The following is a 22,441-nucleotide window of genomic DNA, read 5'->3' on the forward strand; positions in this document are numbered from 1 at the left end:
TGGACAAACTAAGTATGGATTAATGACAGATGATGGTGAGTATAATTACTAGCGACCTCTCAGAGAATCGTGGGGATTGAGTGATGGGCAGGCTCTCAAACATCTAGGCAGCTGACTGGAAAATTACATTCTTTGAGCTTAAGTTTATTTCCGGTTGGTTTCCTCCAAGGAGCTTTGTCTTCTATGGACAGAGAAATATTAATACAACTTGAAAAAAATGCTTTGCACTGACTCTGATAGTTGAATGATCATCAAATGCTCTTTAATGGCCTTTTAAAATTAAAAGGTATTTAATCTGTAACTCCAGGTGGTTCCCCTCTCTCAGCGAAGTGGTGTTCTTGAATGGTGTACAGGAACTATCCCTATTGGTGAATTTCTTGTTAACAATGAAGATGGTGCTCATAAAAGATACAGGCCAAATGATTTCAGTGCCTTTCAGTGCCAAAAGAAAATGATGGTGAGTGACACCCAAAATTAAAGCTTATTGCAAGATTATTTAATGGCTTATTAAAGCTGACAGCTATCAGATATTGTAGAATACAAAAAAACTTAAATTTCATCAGGTAATTGTCAAAGATAATAAGTAAAAGAAAGTAAACTCATCAGAATGAAAGTGTGTGAGTGAAAAAGGAAGGATTTTATAAACTACGTATGTCATCCCTTGTCAGATAAGAAATGTAAAGGTTATTCAATGTGTGCTGATTTGTTTTCAATTTGGGAATAAACTAATTCTTAACAAACAAAACACTAAAATGCCAGGCACGATGGCATGCACCTGTAATCCCAGCCACTTGAGAGGCTGAGTCTGTGGGATCACTTGAGCCCAGGATTTTGAGGCCAGCCTTGGCAACAGAGCAAGACCCCATCTCTAAAATACAGACACACACTAAAACAACAACAACAAGAGTATGAAGTAATGTTTTATGAAATTGAAATAGAAAACCTTCTAAGACATTTACAGTGTCACATTGGCCATCTAGTCTGATACTCATTCACAGAATCAGAAACATTTATTGTATGCTTTCTATCTACCAGGTACTGTGCTGACTTCAGACTTCACAAATAGTATGACTAATCATCATGATCCTTATCCCCATTTTAAAATGAGAAGTTCAGAGAACTTTCCCAAAGCCAGTGAGCTAATAAACAGAGCAAGGATTTGAGCCTTGTCTAAATCCAAAATCCATTTACTTTTCATTTTATTGTGCTTTCTGTGACATGTTTTTAAAAATATGTGGTAAGTGCTATAGGTGTTGTGATGGAAATCTGTACCTGGCACACAGGGTACAGTGTAGGTATGGAGAAGGAAGTGCTTAGTTCTGCCTGGGGTGGGGAGAATAGAGATAAGTAGATCCAAGAAATGCTTCAAAGAGGAAAGTGTGTGTGAACCAAGTTTTGTAAATGAGTTGTTTTTCAGGCAGAAGGAGCATATAAGCAAAGGAGAAGAGGCATGAGCAGGCACAGACAACATAAGCATAGGCTTAGTGTTTGAGGAAGAAAAGATGAGATTAGAGCAGTAGTTGTTGGTCAAAAGATACAGTGTTGCTTTATGAAATGCAAAGGAGTTTGCAATTTATGCTATAGGTCTTATGAGACCCTAAAGGATAGTAATATCAGACTTGCATTTTAGAAAGAAACTCCGACAGCACTGTGGGTTCTATTTTTGAGAATGCAGACTGGAGGCATGAGATGGTCTGAACTGAGATGAATAGCAGTAGGAAGGGAGAATCGTGGGTAGAGATGAGAAATATGAAGGAGACAGAATTCACAGGATTTGACTGCTGATTAAAAATAAGGTTGGGGGGCAGGTGTGGTAGCGCATGCCTGTAATCCCAGCACTTAAGGAGACCAAGGCAGGAGGATTGCTTGAGCCCAGGAGTTTAAGACTAGCCTGGGAAATATAGTTAGACCCCATCTCTACAAAAAATAAAAAGTCAGCCAGGTAGTGATGGCACGTGCCTGTAATCCCAGCTACTCAAGAGGCTGAGGTGGAAGGATTGCTTGAGCCCAGGGGCCAAAGTTGCAATGAGCTGTGATCACACCCCTGCACTCCAGTCCAGGTGACAGAGACCCTGTCACCCTGTCTCAAAAAAATAAAAATAAAAAATTAAAAAAATAAAAAATGTTGGAGAAAAGGAGTAGCCAGTGCCTCCCAGTTTTCTGGTTGGGGCAGCTGGGTAGATGGTGAAGCTCTTTACTGAATTGAAGAATAGAAGAGGTGACTAAAGTTTGCCAGAGATGAAGAAGTATTTGTTTGGATTTGGAAGTGATCCAAGTGAAGATGTTGGATGGGCAGCTGGAGAAGCACATTAAGCTAAAGCTTAATAAAGATATCTGGGCCAAACATACAGATTTAGAAATCATCAGCATATAGATGGGAGGGAGTTGAAGTTGGTAAGCTTTGCTTCAGGTAGTATTTTACAGCAAGAATATGTTGGAGAAGAGAGATCTGAGTCATGTCACCTGCCATCCATGAGGGATTCCTCTGTTCTCTCCCTTTTCCTGTTTTCTGTTGCAACCCAATGTTGTGATGCCATCTGAGCTACTGGAACTACTGAGGTGTTTCTGTCTTTGCTTCTGCTTAAGATTACAGGATTATTCAAATTAGAATTTAATCAAAACAAATAACAGTCACCGTAGGTGTGCTTCCTTCCCCAACGATTAATAACGGAAATCCTAAAGGGATTATCACTTGTAATTGATTGGTTCCCTGTCCAGACTGTTAGCTTCTTGTAGGTAATGTATCCTGTTCATCTTTATTGCCCCTATATCTGTCATATTTTTATATAAAAATGTGGATATTAGTTTAATCGAACACAATATTGAAAAATAATTATATATATGCTCTATTTAAAGGAGGTGCAAAAAAAGTCTTTTGAAGATAAATATGAAGTCTTCATGGATGTTTGCCAAAATTTTCAACCAGTTTTCCGTTACTTCTGCATGGAAAAATTCTTGGATCCAGCTATTTGGTTTGAGAAGCGATTGGCTTATACGCGCAGTGTAGCCACGTCTTCTATTGGTAATCTTGTACATACAGTAGATTCAGCACTTCGTTGTTTGGCAGGTTTTATTTTTGTTTGATTCAGCACTTTTTTTACATTCTGAGTTGCAGGGGGATGATAGCGATGATGTAGTTAGTAACCAAACCATCTTCATTATTAAATCACTATGTTTCTTGTTCATCCTGATTCTTAGCATCTACCTTTTTATAACTTATGTGAAGAGAATTCTCGTACTTTGATAAATAATAAAAAGACAGGGTTTTCTTCTTCGTTTTATAGTTAATGTGGCGTATTTTCTCTCCTCAATGTATTATTTTCTGAGACTTTCTTTGGAAAATAATAAAACCTGTGATAACTTACTTCCTTTAATTATTTTTGTTCTTTTGCATATAACCTCTAAAATAACTCTAAATATTATCACCTAGTGATTAATATTAATAGAATTTTGTTTTCAGAATAGAAATCATGAGATATATTTAAATATTTTGTATACAATATATATTTTGACTTTTTTCCCCTAAGAAATTAGAATAGGTAGATAGTATGGTTAACAAAATCCCAGAGCATGAGAACTAATGGAAACATTAGAGATCATTTAATCTATTGTTTCTTTTTTTTAAACTAAAGATGACTCATCACTTATGTACTATATCCCAGGAAGGCAGGGCTTGTATGTTTTGAAAGAGTTCCCAGGTAATTGTGAAACTCTCTTCTACACAGAGAATCACTAATCAGATACAACTAGTTTATAAACAAGAAAGTAGGCCTAGTTAATGACAGAGTGAGCCAGATATCCAATCATTCCGACTCCCTACCCAATGTTTTTTTTGTAATGCCATGTGATTTCTCTCCCATCAGATGTCATCATCTGTCTGAAATACAGAAATGCAGTTTTTTGGGGGGATATATACCTGGTGAAACGAAATGAATTAATGGTTAATTTGTGTTAAATATAATTCATCAAGGAGAAGAAAGTTTCACTGAAGAGTGAAGAGTTTATCCATAGACTTCTTATAAGTATGTTCAGTAAAAATTTGAGCACATATAATGCACTGTTTTGGCCCAGGTAAATAATGGGTCTCAACTTTAGCCACAATAATTTGTTAAGTACTAATATTTTAAAATGTGTGCCTATTAGTAAGCAAATTTTTTTAGCAAATCATCTAGGATTTGTAAAATGCAGTATGCATTAAAATAGCTGGTAAGATTTGAGTTAAACTCAATATGGCCAGTTATGCACATCATTTAAGTAGGCTAAAAATCCTAAACTACTTAAAGATTATACCAAGTCAGTGGTCTTAATTGAAATTATGGCTGTATATTAGAAAGAGATGGAATCAGTGATTTCAGATTGTTCGTTTTTGTTTTTTGTTTTTTTTCCAGTTGGTTACATACTTGGACTTGGTGATAGACATGTACAGAATATCTTGATAAATGAGCAGTCAGCAGAACTTGTACATATAGATTTGGGTAAGTAATCAAATCTATGTATCTTTATTCTTTTTAATAAATATTTGGTCATCATGGAATGTTGTTTGCCTACCAAGATATTACAAATATAAGAGAGACAGATACATCAAAGCAGTAAATATTGGTGTTTTTTGTTTTCAGCATAAACAGTTGTGCTGGAAGAAACAGTTAACTCTGCCTGGGATACTGAGTGAAACTTAATAGATGAGGTGACGTTTGAGCCTGGTCTTCAAGAAAGAAAGGAAGCATAATTCAGACAGAAGATAGAGCAGATTCAGAAGAAGGAATCAGGGCTATTCCACCAAAACAAGGAGTAATTTTAAGATATAGCATGTTGTGGGAGTGGTGAGACATTAAATGTGTCTGGAGTGAAGTATGCTTGTAGTTGAGTCGCTTGAGCGAGAGATTGGTGCTGGACTGTAAAAAGTCAGGCTGAGGAGTTTCAGCTTCAGTGCATTAACCCATAGGAAATAAATGAAGGACATAATCATATTTTATTTTCAGAAAGATAATTTTAGGAGCACTTTGGGGAGTGGTATTGGCAACAGGAAGAAAAATTAAGGGATATTATAATAGGTTAGCAGAGAAATGATGAAGATTTTTACTAAAGTTGTAGAAACCAGAAGATTGGATTTGAGGGACATTTTTGTAGTAAACTGTACCAGTGATACTAAATGAGGAAATAGTGGGAGAGTGAGGCTCCCGGATAATTGAAGCTTCTAGCTAAGGAGTATATCAAGTTTTGTAAATAATAAGAAAGCGATGAATTTGGTTTTGCGCATTATTTTGAAGTATTAATGGGATTTATAGGTGGAATGGACAGTTTAATATATAAGAAAGAAAGGAGTGTGAATGTAATGACGGAGATCCAGAATCTTCAGCAAATAGATTTCTGTTGAAGTCGTTGGGCTAGAGGAGGTTCTGATCTTACACATCATCCTCGATAAAGAGACCTAAAGATGAACTCATAAGGAAAGTGAGCCTTGGAAAGGCTGAGCCAGAAAAAAATTGAGAAGTACGCAAGTCTTGAAAACTAGGAAGTCAGGATCTTGGAAGGCAAGAGGGGAAAGTATTTTATGAAAGAAATAGTGCTCAATAGTATCTGATACAGAAAGGTCAGAGAGGATGAATGCTGAAAATGGACCTCTGAATTTAACAAGTTATCAATCTTAGAGGCCTTGGAAGTCGCCTTTGGATAGAATGGAGGAAACCATACTGTAAAAAGGCAAGGACTGAATGGAAGTTAGGGATGTGTAGATTAAGAATGTGAAATCTGCCAGGCACAGATCACAAGGTCAGAAGATCAAGACCATCCTGGCCAACATGGTGAAACCCCGTCTCTACTAAAATACAAAAAATTAGCCTGGTGTGGTGGTGGGCGCCTGTAGTCCCAGCTACTTGAGAGGCTGAGGCAGGAGAATTGCTTGAACCTCGGAGGCAGAGGTTGCAGTGAGCCAAGATCAAGCCACTGCACTGCAGCCTGCCGATAGAGCAAGATTCCGTCTCAAAAAAAAAAGAATGTGGAATATTCCTATAAGAAGTTTAGAAGGGAAGGGAAGGATGGCAGAGAAGTTTGCTGCAGGGATGAGAGACACCTTTGGTCCTTGCTTTTTTAAGATAGGAGAGGTGTAAACATGTTAGATATTGAAGATACAGGAGAAAAACAAAAGATAATTGAAATAGCAAGCGATATCATAAAGTACGTAAGTCTGGTAGCATTGGCTTTAGATTGGAGGCATGTTAGCTTTTCTGCTGAGAGAGGAGGAAAAGTGATGCCAATAGGAAAGTCTTAAGCTGGAGGGGAAGGAGTATGAAGGAATTATATTTGCTATTCTGTTTTCGCTGAGAAATAGAAAGCATGCTCATTTGCTAAGAATTGGAGGGATGTTAACTGGCCTTAAAAGAACAATAAAATTCTAAAATTTACCTTGGAAATGAGACCAAGACCTGACTAGAAAGGGATAAATAAATAAGACATGCCAAGCAGTTTAAGGGACACTTTCAATCCTAAATTTGTAGTGGAGCCAGTAGGGTTGTTGTATGATTTTCCAGCAGTCCTCAACATCCTTGGAGCTTAAGTTGTAGTTTAAAATGGTAGATGGGGCGGAGGGACAAGGGGACAAACAGATTTGAAGCACTGATGAGAGTAATCAAGCTTATTCTCTACCCATGGGCTGAGTTAGGGAAGGAAGAGGGCTAATAAACTAGAAATCTCAGTCAAATTCAGAGACTGTTTAGTAAGAATAAGGGGTCGAAGGAGAAGAGGTTTTGATTGGAATGTACAATTTACAATGTCTAAGAGGGTGCAGTCTTAGGAGACTCATTTCTGGAGTGCAACCCATATGAGTGGTTCGCTAAGAGAGAATGAAATTGAATTCCATTAGAACAGAGATGGTCATGGATATTATATGGTTGTCCCCAGAATGAATTCTAGAGTTGGGACAGAGGAGAAGATTGTGAGCTAGGTCCATGCCAACATTCAGTGAATGTGAGAGAAAACCTTACAGGTTTACATAGTAAACATGAAGATGGGAGGGATTTGTTAGAGCCAGAAGGTGGGGATCTCAACAGGGGAGTGAGACTTTATCTGAGAATGAAAGGGCAGTGGTCTGGAAGATGCAAATTAGAGGTAGGAGTATGCCAACCTGTGTCCATTCAGGTCGTGCTAAAAGCATCTATAAATGAGAAGGGTAAATTGGTACAACCCCTTTGGAATATTATTTGGCATTATCCACTAAAGCTGACTTCATGTATATCCTGTGACCCACCAATTTCACTCCAACAGAAATGCACACATATGTTTAAAAATGTTTATAGTAGCACTATTCATAATAGCCCCTAACTAGAAACAATCCAGATATCCCTCATAGGTAGAATGGATGAACAAATTGTATATTTATATTCTCTTTGTATATAGTGAGATTGAATGAACAATAACACACAATATGGAAGACTCTCACAAATATAATGCTAAGTGAAAGATTTCAACACAAAAGAGTCCATATAATAATTCCATTTATATAAAATTCAAAGGCTGATAAAATTAATGTACAGTATTAGAAATCAGGCTAGTGGTGACTCTTTGAAAGAGGTGGTTAGTGACTGGTAGAAGGGGCTGAAGGGGGGCCTCTGGAATGCTGGTACATTCTGTTAATGTGGATTTGTTACTTTGCAAAAATCTCAGTCACACACTTGGGTGATTTGTATACTATTCTGTGTATATCTGTTTGGTTACCTGTTGCTGCATAACAAACCACCCCAGAATTTAGTAGCTTAAAATCACAATTTATTTATTTATTTATTTATTATCTCTCATAGTCTGTTGACTGGGCTCAGCTGGGCAGTTTTCACTTAGGATCTCTCATGCAGATGCAGTTAGCATCTGGGGTTGGAGTTATCTTAAGACTCAGCGGGGCCAGAGTTCATGATGGCTTCTTCACTTACATGTCTGATGCTTCAGCACTCCTATGTGGCCTCTCTGTCCACAATAGTGTCCTGGACCTATTCAGCATCTTGGGGCTCCAAGGGGGAGGAAGTGGAAGTTAAGGGCTAGGCCACCAGCTTGCACAGTATCACTGCCATCACATTCTGTTAGTCATAGTCATGCCATAGGGTCCATCCAGGTTCCTTCCTGTTTCTGGGACTCCAGTAACCCTATGTTAGGCCTTCTCACTCTATACTGTTACGTGCTAGTCTATATTTTCCAACCTTTTTTTCCTTTTTTCTGACTCATTCCTTGGTGTCCGTGGACGTATCCGGGGAACCTGGACTTTCAGTCCTACTCAGCTATAGCAAACTGTTTCCCTGTTGAGTGTCAGTGGAGGCCAATTGGGGAATCTAGTCTTTTGCCCTTACCTAGCGGTAACAAGGTGGTGACTCCCAAAGGCATCAAAAGCAGAAGTTTAAGGAAGATCCTGAGTCTCATAATAACTAAAAGGTGTAGGCATCGATTGAAAATCATTAGTCATACCAGGAACAAGGAAAGTCTCAACTTTAATGAAAAATGACCACCTGTAGGTGCCAACACTGAGATGACAATGATGTTTGAATTATCTAAGATTTTAAAGCAGCCATCATAAAAACGCTTGAAGGAGCAATTATAAACATGCTTGAAACAAATGAAAATATAGTAAGGCTCAGCACAGAAATAATTAGTCTCAGTATAGAAATAGATATAAAGGAGAACCAGATGGAAATTTTAGAACAGAAAAATATAGTAAATAAAATAAATTTCAACTGCAGAATGAGGAGACAGAAGAAGTGATCGGTGAACAGAAGACAGAGCAGTAGAAATTACTCAAGCTGAGCGACAGAGGAAGAAAATTAAGAGGAAATCTTTAGCATCTAGGGCAAATCAGAGTTCCTAGACTTGATACTAGAAGAACAATCTTTAAGAACTTGCAAAACTTAACAACAAAATCTACTCATAAAATGGCCATGTACTACAAATGTATATAGCAGCTTTATTCATAATAGCCAAGAACCGGAAAAATCCAGATGTCCTACAGTGGGCAAATGCTTAAACAAACTGTGTTACATCCATGCCCTGAAATACTACTCAGCAATGAAAAGAAACAGAACTATTAATAAACATAACAATTTGGATGAATCTCCAGAGCATTAGGCAGAGTGTGAAAAGCTATTCCCAAAAGGTTACGTACTGTGTGATTATTCCACTTGCATTTGTATAACATACTTGAAATGACAAAATTATAAAAATGGAGAACAGATTAGTGGTTGTTAGAAAAATAGGGGGTTGGGGGCTGGGTGATAGGCTATGGGAAGGAAATAGGTGTGGCCGTAAAGGGCAGTATGAAGGATCCTTATGATAGGAATATTGTATATCTTGACTTCATCGATGTCAGTAGTAGTATAGTTTTGCACGATATTACAGTTGGGGTGAAATGGGTAAAAGGCATATGGGATGATCTTTCCTGTATGATTTCTTATAACTCCAAGTGAACATATAATTATAAAGTCTCATGAATTTTTTTTTTTTTTTTGAGATGGAATTTCACTCTTGTTGCCAAGGCTGGAGTGCAATGGCACCATCTCAGTTCACTGTATCCTCCACCTCCCAGGTTCAAGTGATTCTCCTGTATCAGCCTCCTGAGTAACTGGGATTACAGGCGCCTGCCACCATGCCCAGCTAATTTTTGTATTTTTAGTAGAGACATGGTTTCACCATGTTGGCCAGGCTGGTCTCTTAACTCCCGACCTCAGGTGATCAGGCCTTCTCGGCCTCTCAAGGTGCTGGGATTACAGGTGTGAGCCACGGCGCCCAGCCTAAAAATTTTTTAAATATAAATATGTCGTCTCCATTTTAAATTATACCAGTAGTTACTTCATTTTTAAAAATCACCCTTTAACCTAGATTTCTCTAGTTACATCAAGAAGTTGTTATGTTATTTGGATTTGAGGTGGATCTCATAGAGAAGAAGATGAGGAAGGCAGCCAGAGTAGAAATAAACTATTGTATGTACTAGTATTCATAGAATATAGGTAACAAATGGTTTGTTGCCTTTGTAAAGTTCACATTCTAACTGGAAAGAAAGTAAATTAGCTGCCAAACCTCCTAACTTCACTGTATTCTTTACTTTAGGTGTTGCTTTTGAACAGGGCAAAATCCTTCCTACTCCTGAGACAGTTCCTTTTAGACTCACCAGAGATATTGTGGATGGCATGGGCATTACTGGTGTTGAAGGTGTCTTCAGAAGGTAAGTGATATAAAGTAAAGGAGGGAAATAATTTTTGATGTCAAAATTACATGGGCTGGGCATGGTTCTTTGCACCTGTAATCCCAGCTACTCAGGAGGCTGAAGTGGGAGGATTGTTTGAGCCCAGGAGTTTGAGTCCAGCCTAGGCAATACAGCGAGACCCAGTCTCTAAAAAAAATTTGTGTGTGTGTATATGTGTGTGTGTGTGTGTGTGTGTGTGTATATATATACACATACATATACACACACAGGTTAGAGATTTGTACAGATTATAGAATTTAATGCTGGAATCATAGCCCAGTGCTTTATCAATACTAAGGAAAAGACCCTGGGTAAAAGCAATAATAGTTCCCCTTCCTTCTACCCACCTGGGACCTAATGTAACATGTAACATACATACTGTTATTCCAGACCTCCTCTGGAAGCATCCCACCTTTACTTTTAACACCTCTGTCCTGGCTGACTCCTTTTTAGTGATCAGAACTACTATTGGATGTTCATCACTGGGGATATAGAAAAGACTACATTTTTATTTATAGGAGCTTGTGTTTCAGTGTAACATTGTGCTACAAAAAAAACTTTGCAATTCCTTGTAGTTTTCTCAGCATAGGACTGTGTTCTCAGATTGGGGCAGATTGAAGTCAGTGTAAACTAATAATTGCCACAATAATCAAAGACTGAGAGCTGAGCACAGTGGTGCATGACTGTAATCCCAGCTACTTGGGAGGCTGAGGCAGGAGGATGACTTGGCCCCAGGAGTTTGAGACCAGCCAGGGCAATGTAGCAAGATCCCGTTGCAAAGAAAAAAGAAAAAGGAAAGAAAATCAAAGACGGAAATAAATCTTTCGTAGTAGTGTTGTGTTATTCTTGTAAATGCCAAGCTTGCGAAATAGTCAAATACATACTTGTATTCATTTCAGGTATCTAATGAAAGCCCACTCTGCCAGGTATTATGCTATTTTGAGATACAAATTTGTAGATTATTAACAAGCATAGGCTCAGCATACTACACATGAGAGTATACAGATAAAGATATGTTGAAAACATTGGTGTGTAACAAAATCTGTATTTATAATGTGTTTGACTCTAGATGCTGTGAGAAAACCATAGAAGTGATGAGAAACTCTCAGGAAACTCTGTTAACCATTGTAGAGGTAAAGTATTTTATAAGGAAGACTTTTTTTTTTTTTTTTACCAGGTAGACTGTACCTCATCGGGAAGCCACTGATGTGAAGAGCACTGCTTAATTTTAACATAGGGGGATGTGGCTGGGCAGCAGAAGGGAGGAGATTGCACACTTAGCCTTTTCACACATCCAAAAATACTGGTTTAGAAATGCCTCAAGCTGCTTGGAATGTTATAGCATTGTAAGTTAAGTAGTCTCTAGTTTTCAATTCGTAAGTCAACTCTTTGACATTTAGATATTCCATGTGGTGGTATTATTTTCAGAATGGTTTCCGTTAGGGCTTAAGGGAAATCGGTATCTCCTTTTTCCCTGCCCAGGTTCAGAACTAATTAGTCAGACAAACGGAGATCAAATTGTCAGCATCGTTACTAGAGGAACATGGCTTAGGAATGAGGGCCAAACTAGTTTACTGCTGGTGCTACCTCAGTACCTCTCTGCTGTCTTAGCCTTGGGACTCTCAGGAACCTGAATAGGGTTTGGGCCTGCAAGAGCAAACACATGTAATCAGGATCACTGCCTTGTCTTGATCCAGGGCAGAAAAAAAGGAAGTCAGACAAATTTCAGTGTCTGTGCTGTTAGTACCTATGCCAGTCATTCACCAACCTGGTAAGGGTATATGAGACAAGAAATCAGGAGTGTGGCCTCCCCAGGGAAACATGGCAGTTAGAGTGCAGCATGGGCTTGCCTCTTCCACTCCTCAGCTTTTCTTCCTTTAACCTGATAATGTTGGACTTGGCGCATGTTAGTGTTACTTGTACTGCTTTTAAAAAACATTGATGCTGATCAAATCCAAACCAGGTTTCTAGGGATGGGGCAGGAATATATGTATTTTAAAAAATCTCTCCTACTGTACAACTAGGATATGAAAACTGTCTTAGTTCATTGGCATTAACCATTAAGCCTGTGGTCAATAAGGGTGGGGCTTTATCCCTTGGAAGATGAGTAATGGTCCATCAGGGTGGTCCTGTGTGCACCTTTATGAACCGAGGCATCTTTATAGATCTCCTTTGGACCTCAGATGGTAATACAGATTTTGCTACGAAGAGTTTGCTGAAATAGGTCCCAGTAATATGTTGGTAAAATTAAATACAAGGCTGTGCTATTCCCAAGGTTAAAAATACATTTCTTTTTTCTTTCACCCATTTCAAATTCTGTTCATACATGTTGTCATTTGTTACAGTTTGCCATTGGTTCTGCAGTAAGAATACATGATACAGAAAATAAGCATGATGTGTAACATTTTTAAAAAAGAATACATGATAACATGGATGCCTCAATAATGTCAAAATTAAACTCTAAAGTTATATTATCTTCCACTTGGTCATGTAAGAAGCAGCAGCCCAGGCCAGGTGCGGTGGCTCATGCCTGTAATCCCAGCATTTTGAGAGGCCGAGGCGGGTGGATCACCTGAGGTTAGGAGTTCGAGACCAGTTTGGCCAACATGGTGAAACCCCATCTCTAATAAAAATACAAAAATTAGCTGGGTGTGGTGGCAGGCACCTGTAATCCCAAATTCTCAGGAGGCTGAGGCAGGAGAATCTCTTGAACCCAGGAGGCGGAGGTTATGGTGAGCCGAAATCGTGCCATTGCCCTCCAACCTGGGCGACAAGAGCAAGTCTCTGTCTTTAAAAAAAAAAACCAATTAAAAAAAAAAACCCAAACTTCTCAAATTAAAGAGTCAAAGCAGCTTAACATATTCTTTAGTATTTTACTCTACCTAGTCTCAGTCAGAAGGGATTTTTATGCTAAGGTGGAGTTGGGAGTTTCTTCCAGTAGTTTTATCCTACCTAACACTCACCAGAAGACGTTAGTTCTTTTAGGGCCTCAAAAATCTTACTAGTTTAATGGCAAACTGCTTATGGACTTCACTTTTTAGAGTGGTAGGAGATCAAATTAGAGAAGTGACAGTGGCCAGATCCTTTGCCATTGTAAGGACTTTGGATTTCCTGAGGGTTTTGAGTCTGAAAAGTGATTTGCATCTCCACCTACAATAACTCTCACCTTTAAACACACCCTCCAATGCTTTGTGTATTTTACACTCATCTACCTGATCTTCCCTCTGTAAATCTGTCTGAATTTCCCAAAATCATTTGGTGTGATTGTCCCAATCCTCAATAATAACTTCCCCAGTGATCTTACCACAGTAAGACCACTTTCTGCCTTGAGCTTTAGGAGGGTGCTTCTCAATAGCATCCAGGTTCCCAGTCCTCTGGGACATCATTTCTCTCCTCTCTTGGATTCATTTATTTTCTTCTCTTAGATTTCATTGAGACACAGTCACTATTTCTGTTCTGATCTCCCTGCTTCCTAAGCCCCTCCTTCAGAGCACTTTGACCTGGGTGTATTTCCCTTTTCCTCTCAGTGTATTTGTCTCTCCTGGCCTTCAAGATTTCATTTTCTTCCCAATGGACCATTCTGTCCTCTTAAGATTTTATATGTTCTGCTAAGGAAATATCTCTCTCCCTCTAGCTCAATGATGCTTAGCCAAGAGCAATTTTGTCCCCTAGAGGACAGTTGGCAATGTCTGGAGGCATTTTTGGTTGTCACAATTGGGGATGGGAGATGAGGACAGTATTGGCATCTACTAGGTAGAGGCCAGGGATGCTGGTGAACACCCCAGAATGTACAAGTTAGCCCCCACAGCAAAGAAATATCCCATCCAAAATGACAGTAGTGCTGAGAGAAACCCTGCTCTCGCTTAATCAGTCTCTATTCCTTTACTGTTTCCAGCCACTTCTGTCTTGATTGTCAGACTGAAGCATAATTTTTTACTTATTCCAGTTCCTCCTTAATTCTAATATTTCCAAGTGTGACTTGTGACACAAGCCCTTGGTTTTGAAGTAATTTGGATTTTTCTTCTACTTCAACCCAAGAAAACCATCTAGTCTATATTAGAGGCCTTCATTCCTTTTCATTAGTTCATTAATAAAATATATTAATATTTTCCTTTTGTGGGTGAAACTGGTTTGGATCTCTGAAATCTAAAGCCATGTCAATGCCCAACTTGAAGTCACATAGGAACCCATGAACTTACGAACAAGCCACATGTAATCAAGCTCAGTTTCTCCACAGTATTTAATGGTCCTGGAGGACACTCAAAACAGCATTAAAAAATAGATTTTGGTTCTGCTAATATAGTACATGTCCTGAAACTAAATCTACTAAAGACATTTTATAGTCCCAACCTGCAGATTTACTGAGAAACTGTGTACAGGTAGCAGCAAAAAAGTGTTCCAACCTTGTAATACTGGAATGCCCTGTACAATCAGTCTTTGTATTGTCTCCACTTACTACTAAGATTTGTAAGCATTTGCCAAAGCCTATTTTTTTTTTAAGTTCTGTGTTTATAAATACCAGAGCAGTTAGCTGTTCTGACCTGCCAATATCAGATTCCTCATGACCTCACTTTCTAAAATTGAAGACCTAAAGCCACTGACTTGCTCTAGCCATGTCAGTTGTTTTGGTATCCTAATTCTACACCTAATATATATCTCAAGATTCTAAACACAGCACCAAACCTTGGGTTTTGAGGAGGTTTCAATAAATTATACCTTTTTGGATCCACCCAGATTTAGAACTGAGAGAAAAAGAGCCATAGGAATAGGGTAGAGATCAGAATTTCAGGTTTGTTACTGATAAAACTATTGGAGAAGATGGCTTAGGAGTGAGGTCCAAATAGGCTTGCTCATGCTCTCCAGTCCCCACAACCCAATCTATATATTGAGACAGCCTGGCTGAGGAAGAATTGGGCCCTACAAAGCAAATACCCTAACCCAGGGTTAAGAGTAGAGAGAGAAGGAAAGAAAGTGACTAATGCTTATCTCCTTTTAATAGATTAGTTTCATCCAGTCGGGAAACATGGGTCAAGGGATGTCACCCCTAACCATGGAAGAAGAATGAATTCAGGGTTGAATAAAGCTTGAGCATTATGCTAGGATAGTTTCCTCCACAAGGAAACATGAAGCGTGCATGATGTTTGTTCCCCTCCCCCATCATCTACCACGTGACTGGCCTCTGTTATTTGTATGATACTGGTTCTACTGTTTCTAAGTATGTGATTAAAATGTACATTGTTCTTTTAATACATATGTTCTCTCTGTTTAGGTCCTTCTGTATGATCCACTCTTTGACTGGACCATGAATCCTTTGAAAGCTTTGTATTTACAGCAGAGGCCAGAAGATGAAACTGAGCTTCACCCTACTGTGAATGCAGATGACCAAGAATGCAAACGAAATCTCAGGTGAGCAGTATTTTAAGAAGGTCCTGTCAGTTGTTCAGATTTTCTTATTCCCAAGGCCTTTAAACTGTTCACCTCACTGAAACCTTTGTGTTTTTGTCCTTAGTGATACTGACCAGAGTTTCAACAAAGTAGCTGAACGTGTCTTAATGAGACTACAAGAGAAACTGAAAGGAGTGGAAGAAGGCACTGTGCTTAGTGTTGGTGGACAAGTGAATCTGCTCATACAGCAGGCCATGGACCCCAAAAATCTCAGCCGACTTTTCCCCGGATGGAAAGCTTGGGTGTGATCTTCAGCATATGAATTACCCTTGTATTCAGCCTTTAGAAATTATATTTTAGCCTTTATTTTTAACCTGCCAACATACTTTAAATAGGGATTCATATTTAACTAAGAGAACTATTGTGGGTTTTTTTGAATGTTGGTTTTAATACTTGATTTAATCACACCACTCAAAAATGTTTTGATGGTCTTAAGAAACATCTCTGCTCTCACTCTTTAGAAATAATGGTTATTCGGGCTGGATACAGCAGCTCACGCCTGTAATCCCGGCACTTTGGGAGGCTGAGGTGGGCGGATCACAAGGTCGGGAGTTCGAGACCAGCCTGGCCAGTATGGTGAAACCCCATCTCTACTAAAAATACAAAAATTAGCCGGGCATGGTGGTGGGCACCTATAATCCCAGCCACTCGAAAGGCAGAGGCAGGAGAATCTCTTGAACCTGGGAGGTGGAGGTTGCTATGAGCCAAAATCATGCCATTGCACTGTAGCCTGGGTGACAAGAGCAAAAAACTGTCTCCAAAAAAAAAAAAATGGATTTGGATTTTTCCTAGTAAGATCACTGTGTTACTAAATAATGAAGCTGTTATGGAGAACAAATTTCAAAAACACAGTGCAGTTACTATTTTTTTAAGTGTGTATTGAAACTTCTCATTCTATTCTCTTTATCTTTTAAGCCCTTCTGTATTGTCCATATATGTTATCTTTCTGTGATACCTTCATATATTGCCTTCTAGTTCATGAATTCTCTTGTCAGCTGTATATAATCTCTTTTACCCTATCCCTTGGGCTTCTTCTTTCAGAAATTGTTTTTCATTTCTAATTATGCATCATTTTTTCAGATCTCTGTTTCTTGATGTCATTTTTTAATGTTTTCTTTTTATGTCACTAATTATTTTAAATGTCTGTACTTGATAGTCACTCTAATAGTTCTATTAAATTTAGTTCCTGCTGTTTATATCTGTTGATTTTTGTATTTGATAGACTTTATCCATTTTTGTCTTTTTGAAAATTGAGTTTATTTTCAGCAAGGCTTTATCTATGGGAATCGTGAGTCTCTGTTTATGTCATATTCCCAGGGCTGTTGCTGACACATGCCCATTCTTATTTTAAATTTCTTGGCTTTAGGGTTTCCATACCTGAAGTGTAGCATAACTTACTGATAGATTTCTCAGGCCAAGGCAGACATACTTCCTCATCTCCCTGTGCTAGTGGGCAGAATATTTGATTGATGCCTTTTTCACTGAGAGTATACGCTTCCATGTGTCCCACCTTTATGGTAGGGGTGGAAGGAGGTACATTTAATTCCCACTGCCTGCCTTTGACAAGTCCTGGGTTCTTTAGTCCCCATATAGATGTCGAAGCTAAAAGCCATGGGTTAATGAACTGGCAAATTGTTCTAAGACAGCTATAGCATCAGCTCACATATTTACCTCTCTGGTTTTTCATTCCCTTAATTTTTTTTTGAGACAGAGTCTTGCTCTGTTGCCCAGGCTGGAGTCTCAGCTCACTGCAACTTCCACCTCCTGGGTTCAAGCGATTCTCCTGCCTCAGCCTCCTGAGTAGCTGGGACTATAGACGTGTGCCAACATGCCTGACTGAGTTTTGGAATTTTTAGTAGAGATGGAGTTTCACTGTGTTAGCCAGGATGGTCTCGATCACCTGACCTCGTGATCCACCTGCCTCTGCCTCCCAAAGTGCTGGGATTACAGGTGTGAGTCACCACACCCGGCCTCATTCCCCTCATTTGTGACCATAACGATTTCCCCTTACTTTCTTGTAAGTTCTGGTATGTATTTAAAAGAATGTTTTCTACATTTTATCTAGCATTTCTCTGTATTCTGTTGGAAGGGAAGGGCTTAGGTATCTAGTTTGATACACAGCTAGAAGTGGAACATTTCTCTGTCCCCCAACTGTCATCATATCAGATAAACATCAGATAAAAAGCCACCTGAAAGTAAAACTACTGACTCATGTATTAGTGAGTATAATCTCTTCTCCATCCTTAGGAAAATGTTCATCCCAGCTGCAGAGATTAACAAATGGGTGGTTGAGCTTTCTCCTCGTATTTGGACCTTGAAGGTTATATAAATTTTTTTCTTAGGAAGAGTTGGCATTTCTTTTTACTGCCAATGGCAGGCACTCATTCATATTTGATCTCCTCACATTCCCCTCCCCTAAAACCAATCTCCAGAACTTTTTGGACTATAAATTTGTTGGTTTGATTTCTGGAGAACTGTTCAGAATATTACTTTGCATTTCAAATTACAAACTTACCTTGGTGTATCTTTTTCTTATAAGCTGCCTAAATGAATATTTGGTATATATTGGTAGTTTTTACTACTATAGTAAATCAAGGAAACGCAGTAAATTTAGAATGTCCTTAAGAAAGCCCTGAAGTCTTCATGGGTGGAATCAGAAATTATCAACTAGATAATAGTATAGTTAAATGAATTTGTAGCTAATTCTTGCTAGTTGATGCATCCAGAGAGCTTTGAATAACATCATTAATCCGCTCTTTAGCCTTGCGTGGTATGCCATAAGGCTCCTATTCTGTTCAAGTATTCTAATCAATGGCTTTGAAAAGTTTATCAAATTTACATACAGATCACAGACGTAGGAGAAATAACTAATTCACAGATGACAGAATTAAGATTATAAAAGATTTTTTTTTTGTATTTTTAGTAGAGACGGGGTTGCCATTGCATTCCAGCCTGGGCAACAGAGCGAGACTCTGTCTCAAAAAAAAAGGTTTGGCAAGCTGGAACACTTTCTGCAAATGACTTAGAAAACTGCCAAGGAAAAATGAGTAGTTAGATTTTGAAAATATTAATCATAGAATATTTGTTGTATGCTAAGTCACTGACACATATTATATGCAGCATCTCTGATCTTTGCCTTGCAAGATTAGTGATATCCCAATTTACTGCTGGAGAAATCAAAATTTGGAGAAATAAGTTGTCCAAGGCAAGAGGATAGTAAATAAGTACAAGTGTAATATGGACAATATCTAACATGAAAAGATTTCAGGTGAAAAAAATCTGGGGTTTGCCAGTCAGTTGCTCAAAAGGTCAATGAAAACCAAATAGTGAAGCTATTAGAGAAGCTAATAAATTATAGACTGCTTGAACAGTTGTGTCCAGATTAAGGGAGATAATAGCCCTCCCACCCTACTTTGTGCAGGTCATACCTCCCCAAAGTGTCTACCTAATCAGTAGGTTCACAAAAAACTCTTGGTCATTATAGTATATGCCTAAAATGTATGTATGCACTTAGGAATGTTAAAAATTTAAATATGGTCCAAAGCAAATAAAAGCAAAGAGGAAAAACTTTGGACATCTTAAAGACTAGAATAGTCTTTTAAAAAGTAGAAAGCCAGTATATTGGTTTGAAATATAGAGATGTGTCCCAATTTCAAGTATTTTAATTGCACCTTAATGAAATTATCTATTTTCTATAGATTTATTTTAGTACTATTGATTGTATTACTTTACTGTTACCTGAATCTATTATAAAGTGTTTTTGAATAAATAATTCTAAAAGCATATACTAAGACTCATTCACTTTATTCAAATATTTGTGTGTTCTGTGTGCCAGGCATGGGACTTGTTCCTAAGGAGAAAGCAGTGAGCAAGGCAGCCATAGTCTGCCTATCTAAAGCTCCCAATCTGAGGAGGATAGGCAACTGACGATGCAGTGTGAACCAGAGAGCCTACTGCACAGCCAGTCTGATAATGTTGCATCCCAGTTTAAGTATCCTAGTAGTGTTTCTTAATCGCCTCCTGACAAAAAGGCAAATATCAGTGTTCTTTCTTTGGGCCTAGAAAGTGATCTAGTTGACATTTCTAGCCTAAAAGATCTGTACTAGAATATGACAAGTGCAAAGATCCTGGTATCCTAAATGCAAAGGTTTTTTACTTGTTTATCATATTTTTAAAATAAATTCAGTCCTCTTCAGAGTTTTAGGCTCTTTTGCCTAGATTTTAACAAACTGAATTTTGCATGAATATAGTGGAGTCAGTTTCCACAAAGATTATAATGACTCAGAATTTGGTAAGTAAGGAGATCTCATAATAGACATTTATCCTCTGAAAAATCCCTTTGCCATTAAAAGCACAGCATACATAGTTCTTTGTACAACAGTATGTAGAAATATATACTTTCATTGTGTATGATCCAAAAGCAGTGGTTCTTAAAACCAGGGGTGATTTTGCTGCCTCACTTGATATTTTCAAAATAAAATAGTTATTTTGATGGGATTAAAATGGTATGTCTCATTTTAATTTGTACCTCACTAATTATTAGGGAGATTAAACTTTTTAGTATATGCTTGTTAGTATGATTTTCTCTTTGATGAATTGCCTGTACATATTCTTTGCTGATATTTCTACTGATCCTTTGTTGGATTACATAACATCTTAGCTAACATCTTTTCTGATTCTGTGGCTTGTCTCTTCATTCTCTTAATGGAGTTTTTTTGGTTGACAGACATTTTTATTAGTGTTTTCATTTATGGTTAAATCTTTCAGGTAGGGATTTTCCCCCCGTTCCTAATGTCACTCAGCTAAGTTTTAGTTTTCCTTGCAGAGATCTTGCATAGTTTTACTACGTTGATTCCTAAGCACTTTATTTTTTTAATGTTCTTATAAAGGACTTTTTTTTCCATAAGTTTTTCCTAATTATTACTGTTAGAATTAAAATTAGTTTTTACATATTGATTTTTCTATCCAGTAACCACAGTAACCTCTTTTAATTCTTTCTAGAAATATATCTGGATTATCTTGGATTTTCTATGTATATAATCATATCATCTAGGAGTAATGTTTGGATTTTCTATGTATATAATCATATCATCTATGAGTAATGTTGGAAATGGAATTGTTGGGTCATATTCCAATCCCATACTGTTTGCTTTTTATTTTTTTCCTTTACTGGCTAGGACCTCTCTTTAGCACAATCATCGGTAGAATGTTGGGACATTCTGTCCTACGCCTCGTGTCAAAGATTAAAATGTTAGTGTTTACCTTTAAATTTACTGTTTGCTGCAGGGTTTGATTTTTTTCTTTAATGTGTATATCAGATTAAAGAAGTTCTTTTCTGTCCCTAGGTTGCTGTGAGGTTTTATTACAGATGGTGAATTTATACAGTTTATCTGTGTTTACTGATGATGATTATTTTCCTTGAATGTTAATGTAAACTACACTGTTTGATTTTCTAAGGTTAAATCATCTTATATTCCTAGTATAACCTCAGCTGATCCATTTTATCTATTGCTTTATTTTGTTTGCAAACATTTTGGTTAGTGTTTCCAAGTGGGATTTCCTTTCCAGCATTTCTTGAGAAATTTTGTTTTTCCAAATTTTGAATCCCAAGAAAAATCAGTAACAAAATCAGGAAAATAGGAAAGATATTATAATTCTCCCGTGAGAATTAAAGCTTAGCAATCAACATAAGACACATTGCTGATTTGAAAGAATGCAGTGACACAAAGAGCACTGAACACTGAGACACAGTATTAAAGGTTAAGGTCAGTATTCCCATACTGGGACAGAAACATATAGGAGAGAAGTGGTCATGATCTTGCGTATAGTTCTTGCCCTGATATAAGTGTGTGTTCATAGCTGGTATACTACTAATGGTGAGTCACTTAAAAAACACACACAGAACAAAATATACCATCTCATTTTTAAGTATACAGTTCAGTAGCGATAATAATGATACAGTGGTGGTTGTGCAACCAACCTCCAGCACTCCTTTAACCTTACAAAACAAATTCTATACCCATTCAACAACTCCCCATTCCTCTATTCATCCAGCCTCTGGGAACCACTGTTCTACCTTCTGTCTCTGAATTTGACATTCCAGGTACTGTACCTTTTATAAGTAGAATCAGGCAATATTTGTCTCTTTGTGACTAGCTTATTTCACTTAGCATAATGTCCTCAAGGTTCATCTATGTTGTAATATATTGCAGAATTTCCTTTCTTTTTAAGGTTGAATAATATTCCATTGTGTGTGTGTATATACTGTATATATTTTGTTTATCCATTCATCCATCAATGGATACCAGAGTTGTCTCTGCCCTTTGACTATCGTGAATATTGTCACTATTTACATAGGTATACAAATATGTCTTCAGAACTCTTTTTTCTTTATACCCAGAAATGGAATTGTTGGATCATATAGTCATTCTATTTTTAACTTTTTAAGGAACCACCATAGTTTTTCCACAGTGGCCGAACCATTTTACAACTCCACCATCAGTGCACAAGGATTCCAATTTCTCAACATCCTTATCAATACTTGTTATTTTCTGTTTTTATGTCTGAGTAGCAAATATAATGGGTGTGGGTGACTCTTAAAAGTAAAAGCATTGTATATTTTACACCAATCCTATAAATGGTATTCTAAGAAGTTTTGGAAACAGAAGATGTCCTTCAATTGACGGTTCCAAAACCTGATTCTGTGTATTGTTAGCCTTGTTAGGAGATGGTAATGTTAGGTTACTTGAAAGCTACCCAAAATGTTCCCTACTGTAGTGTTTG

General features: G+C 37.8%; 2 protein-coding genes across 20 annotated transcripts in view; one reads left to right on the forward strand and one right to left on the reverse strand.

Moving 5' to 3' along the window:
• The window catches only part of LOC105493755 (ATM serine/threonine kinase), a 133,799-nt gene extending 115,274 nt beyond the window's left edge, over positions 1–18,525 (forward strand). Inside the window, exons 57-63 of the mRNA XM_071075542.1 lie at positions 308–457; positions 2,857–3,022; positions 4,389–4,475; positions 10,078–10,192; positions 11,283–11,346; positions 15,483–15,619; positions 15,723–18,525. Of these exons, the coding sequence (XP_070931643.1) occupies positions 308–457; positions 2,857–3,022; positions 4,389–4,475; positions 10,078–10,192; positions 11,283–11,346; positions 15,483–15,619; positions 15,723–15,906 (903 nt within the window). The 3' untranslated portion in view covers positions 15,907–18,525. The remainder of the gene's footprint in view (positions 1–307; positions 458–2,856; positions 3,023–4,388; positions 4,476–10,077; positions 10,193–11,282; positions 11,347–15,482; positions 15,620–15,722) is intronic.
• Positions 1–22,441, reverse strand: part of C12H11orf65 (chromosome 12 C11orf65 homolog) — a 152,942-nt gene that overhangs the window by 43,763 nt on the left and 86,738 nt on the right. Inside the window, exon 9 of one of the 19 annotated variants that reach the window (XM_071075563.1) lies at positions 372–432. The exons of the other annotated variants lie outside the window; for them this stretch is intronic. Within the exon in view, the coding sequence (XP_070931664.1) occupies positions 426–432 (7 nt within the window). The 3' untranslated portion in view covers positions 372–425. Of the gene's footprint in view, positions 1–371; positions 433–22,441 lie in introns of those variants that run through there. 19 annotated transcript variants of the gene reach the window in all.

The sequence above is a fragment of the Macaca nemestrina genome, chromosome 12, assembly GCF_043159975.1.
Source record: "Macaca nemestrina isolate mMacNem1 chromosome 12, mMacNem.hap1, whole genome shotgun sequence".
Classification (NCBI taxonomy): Eukaryota; Metazoa; Chordata; class Mammalia; order Primates; family Cercopithecidae; genus Macaca; species Macaca nemestrina.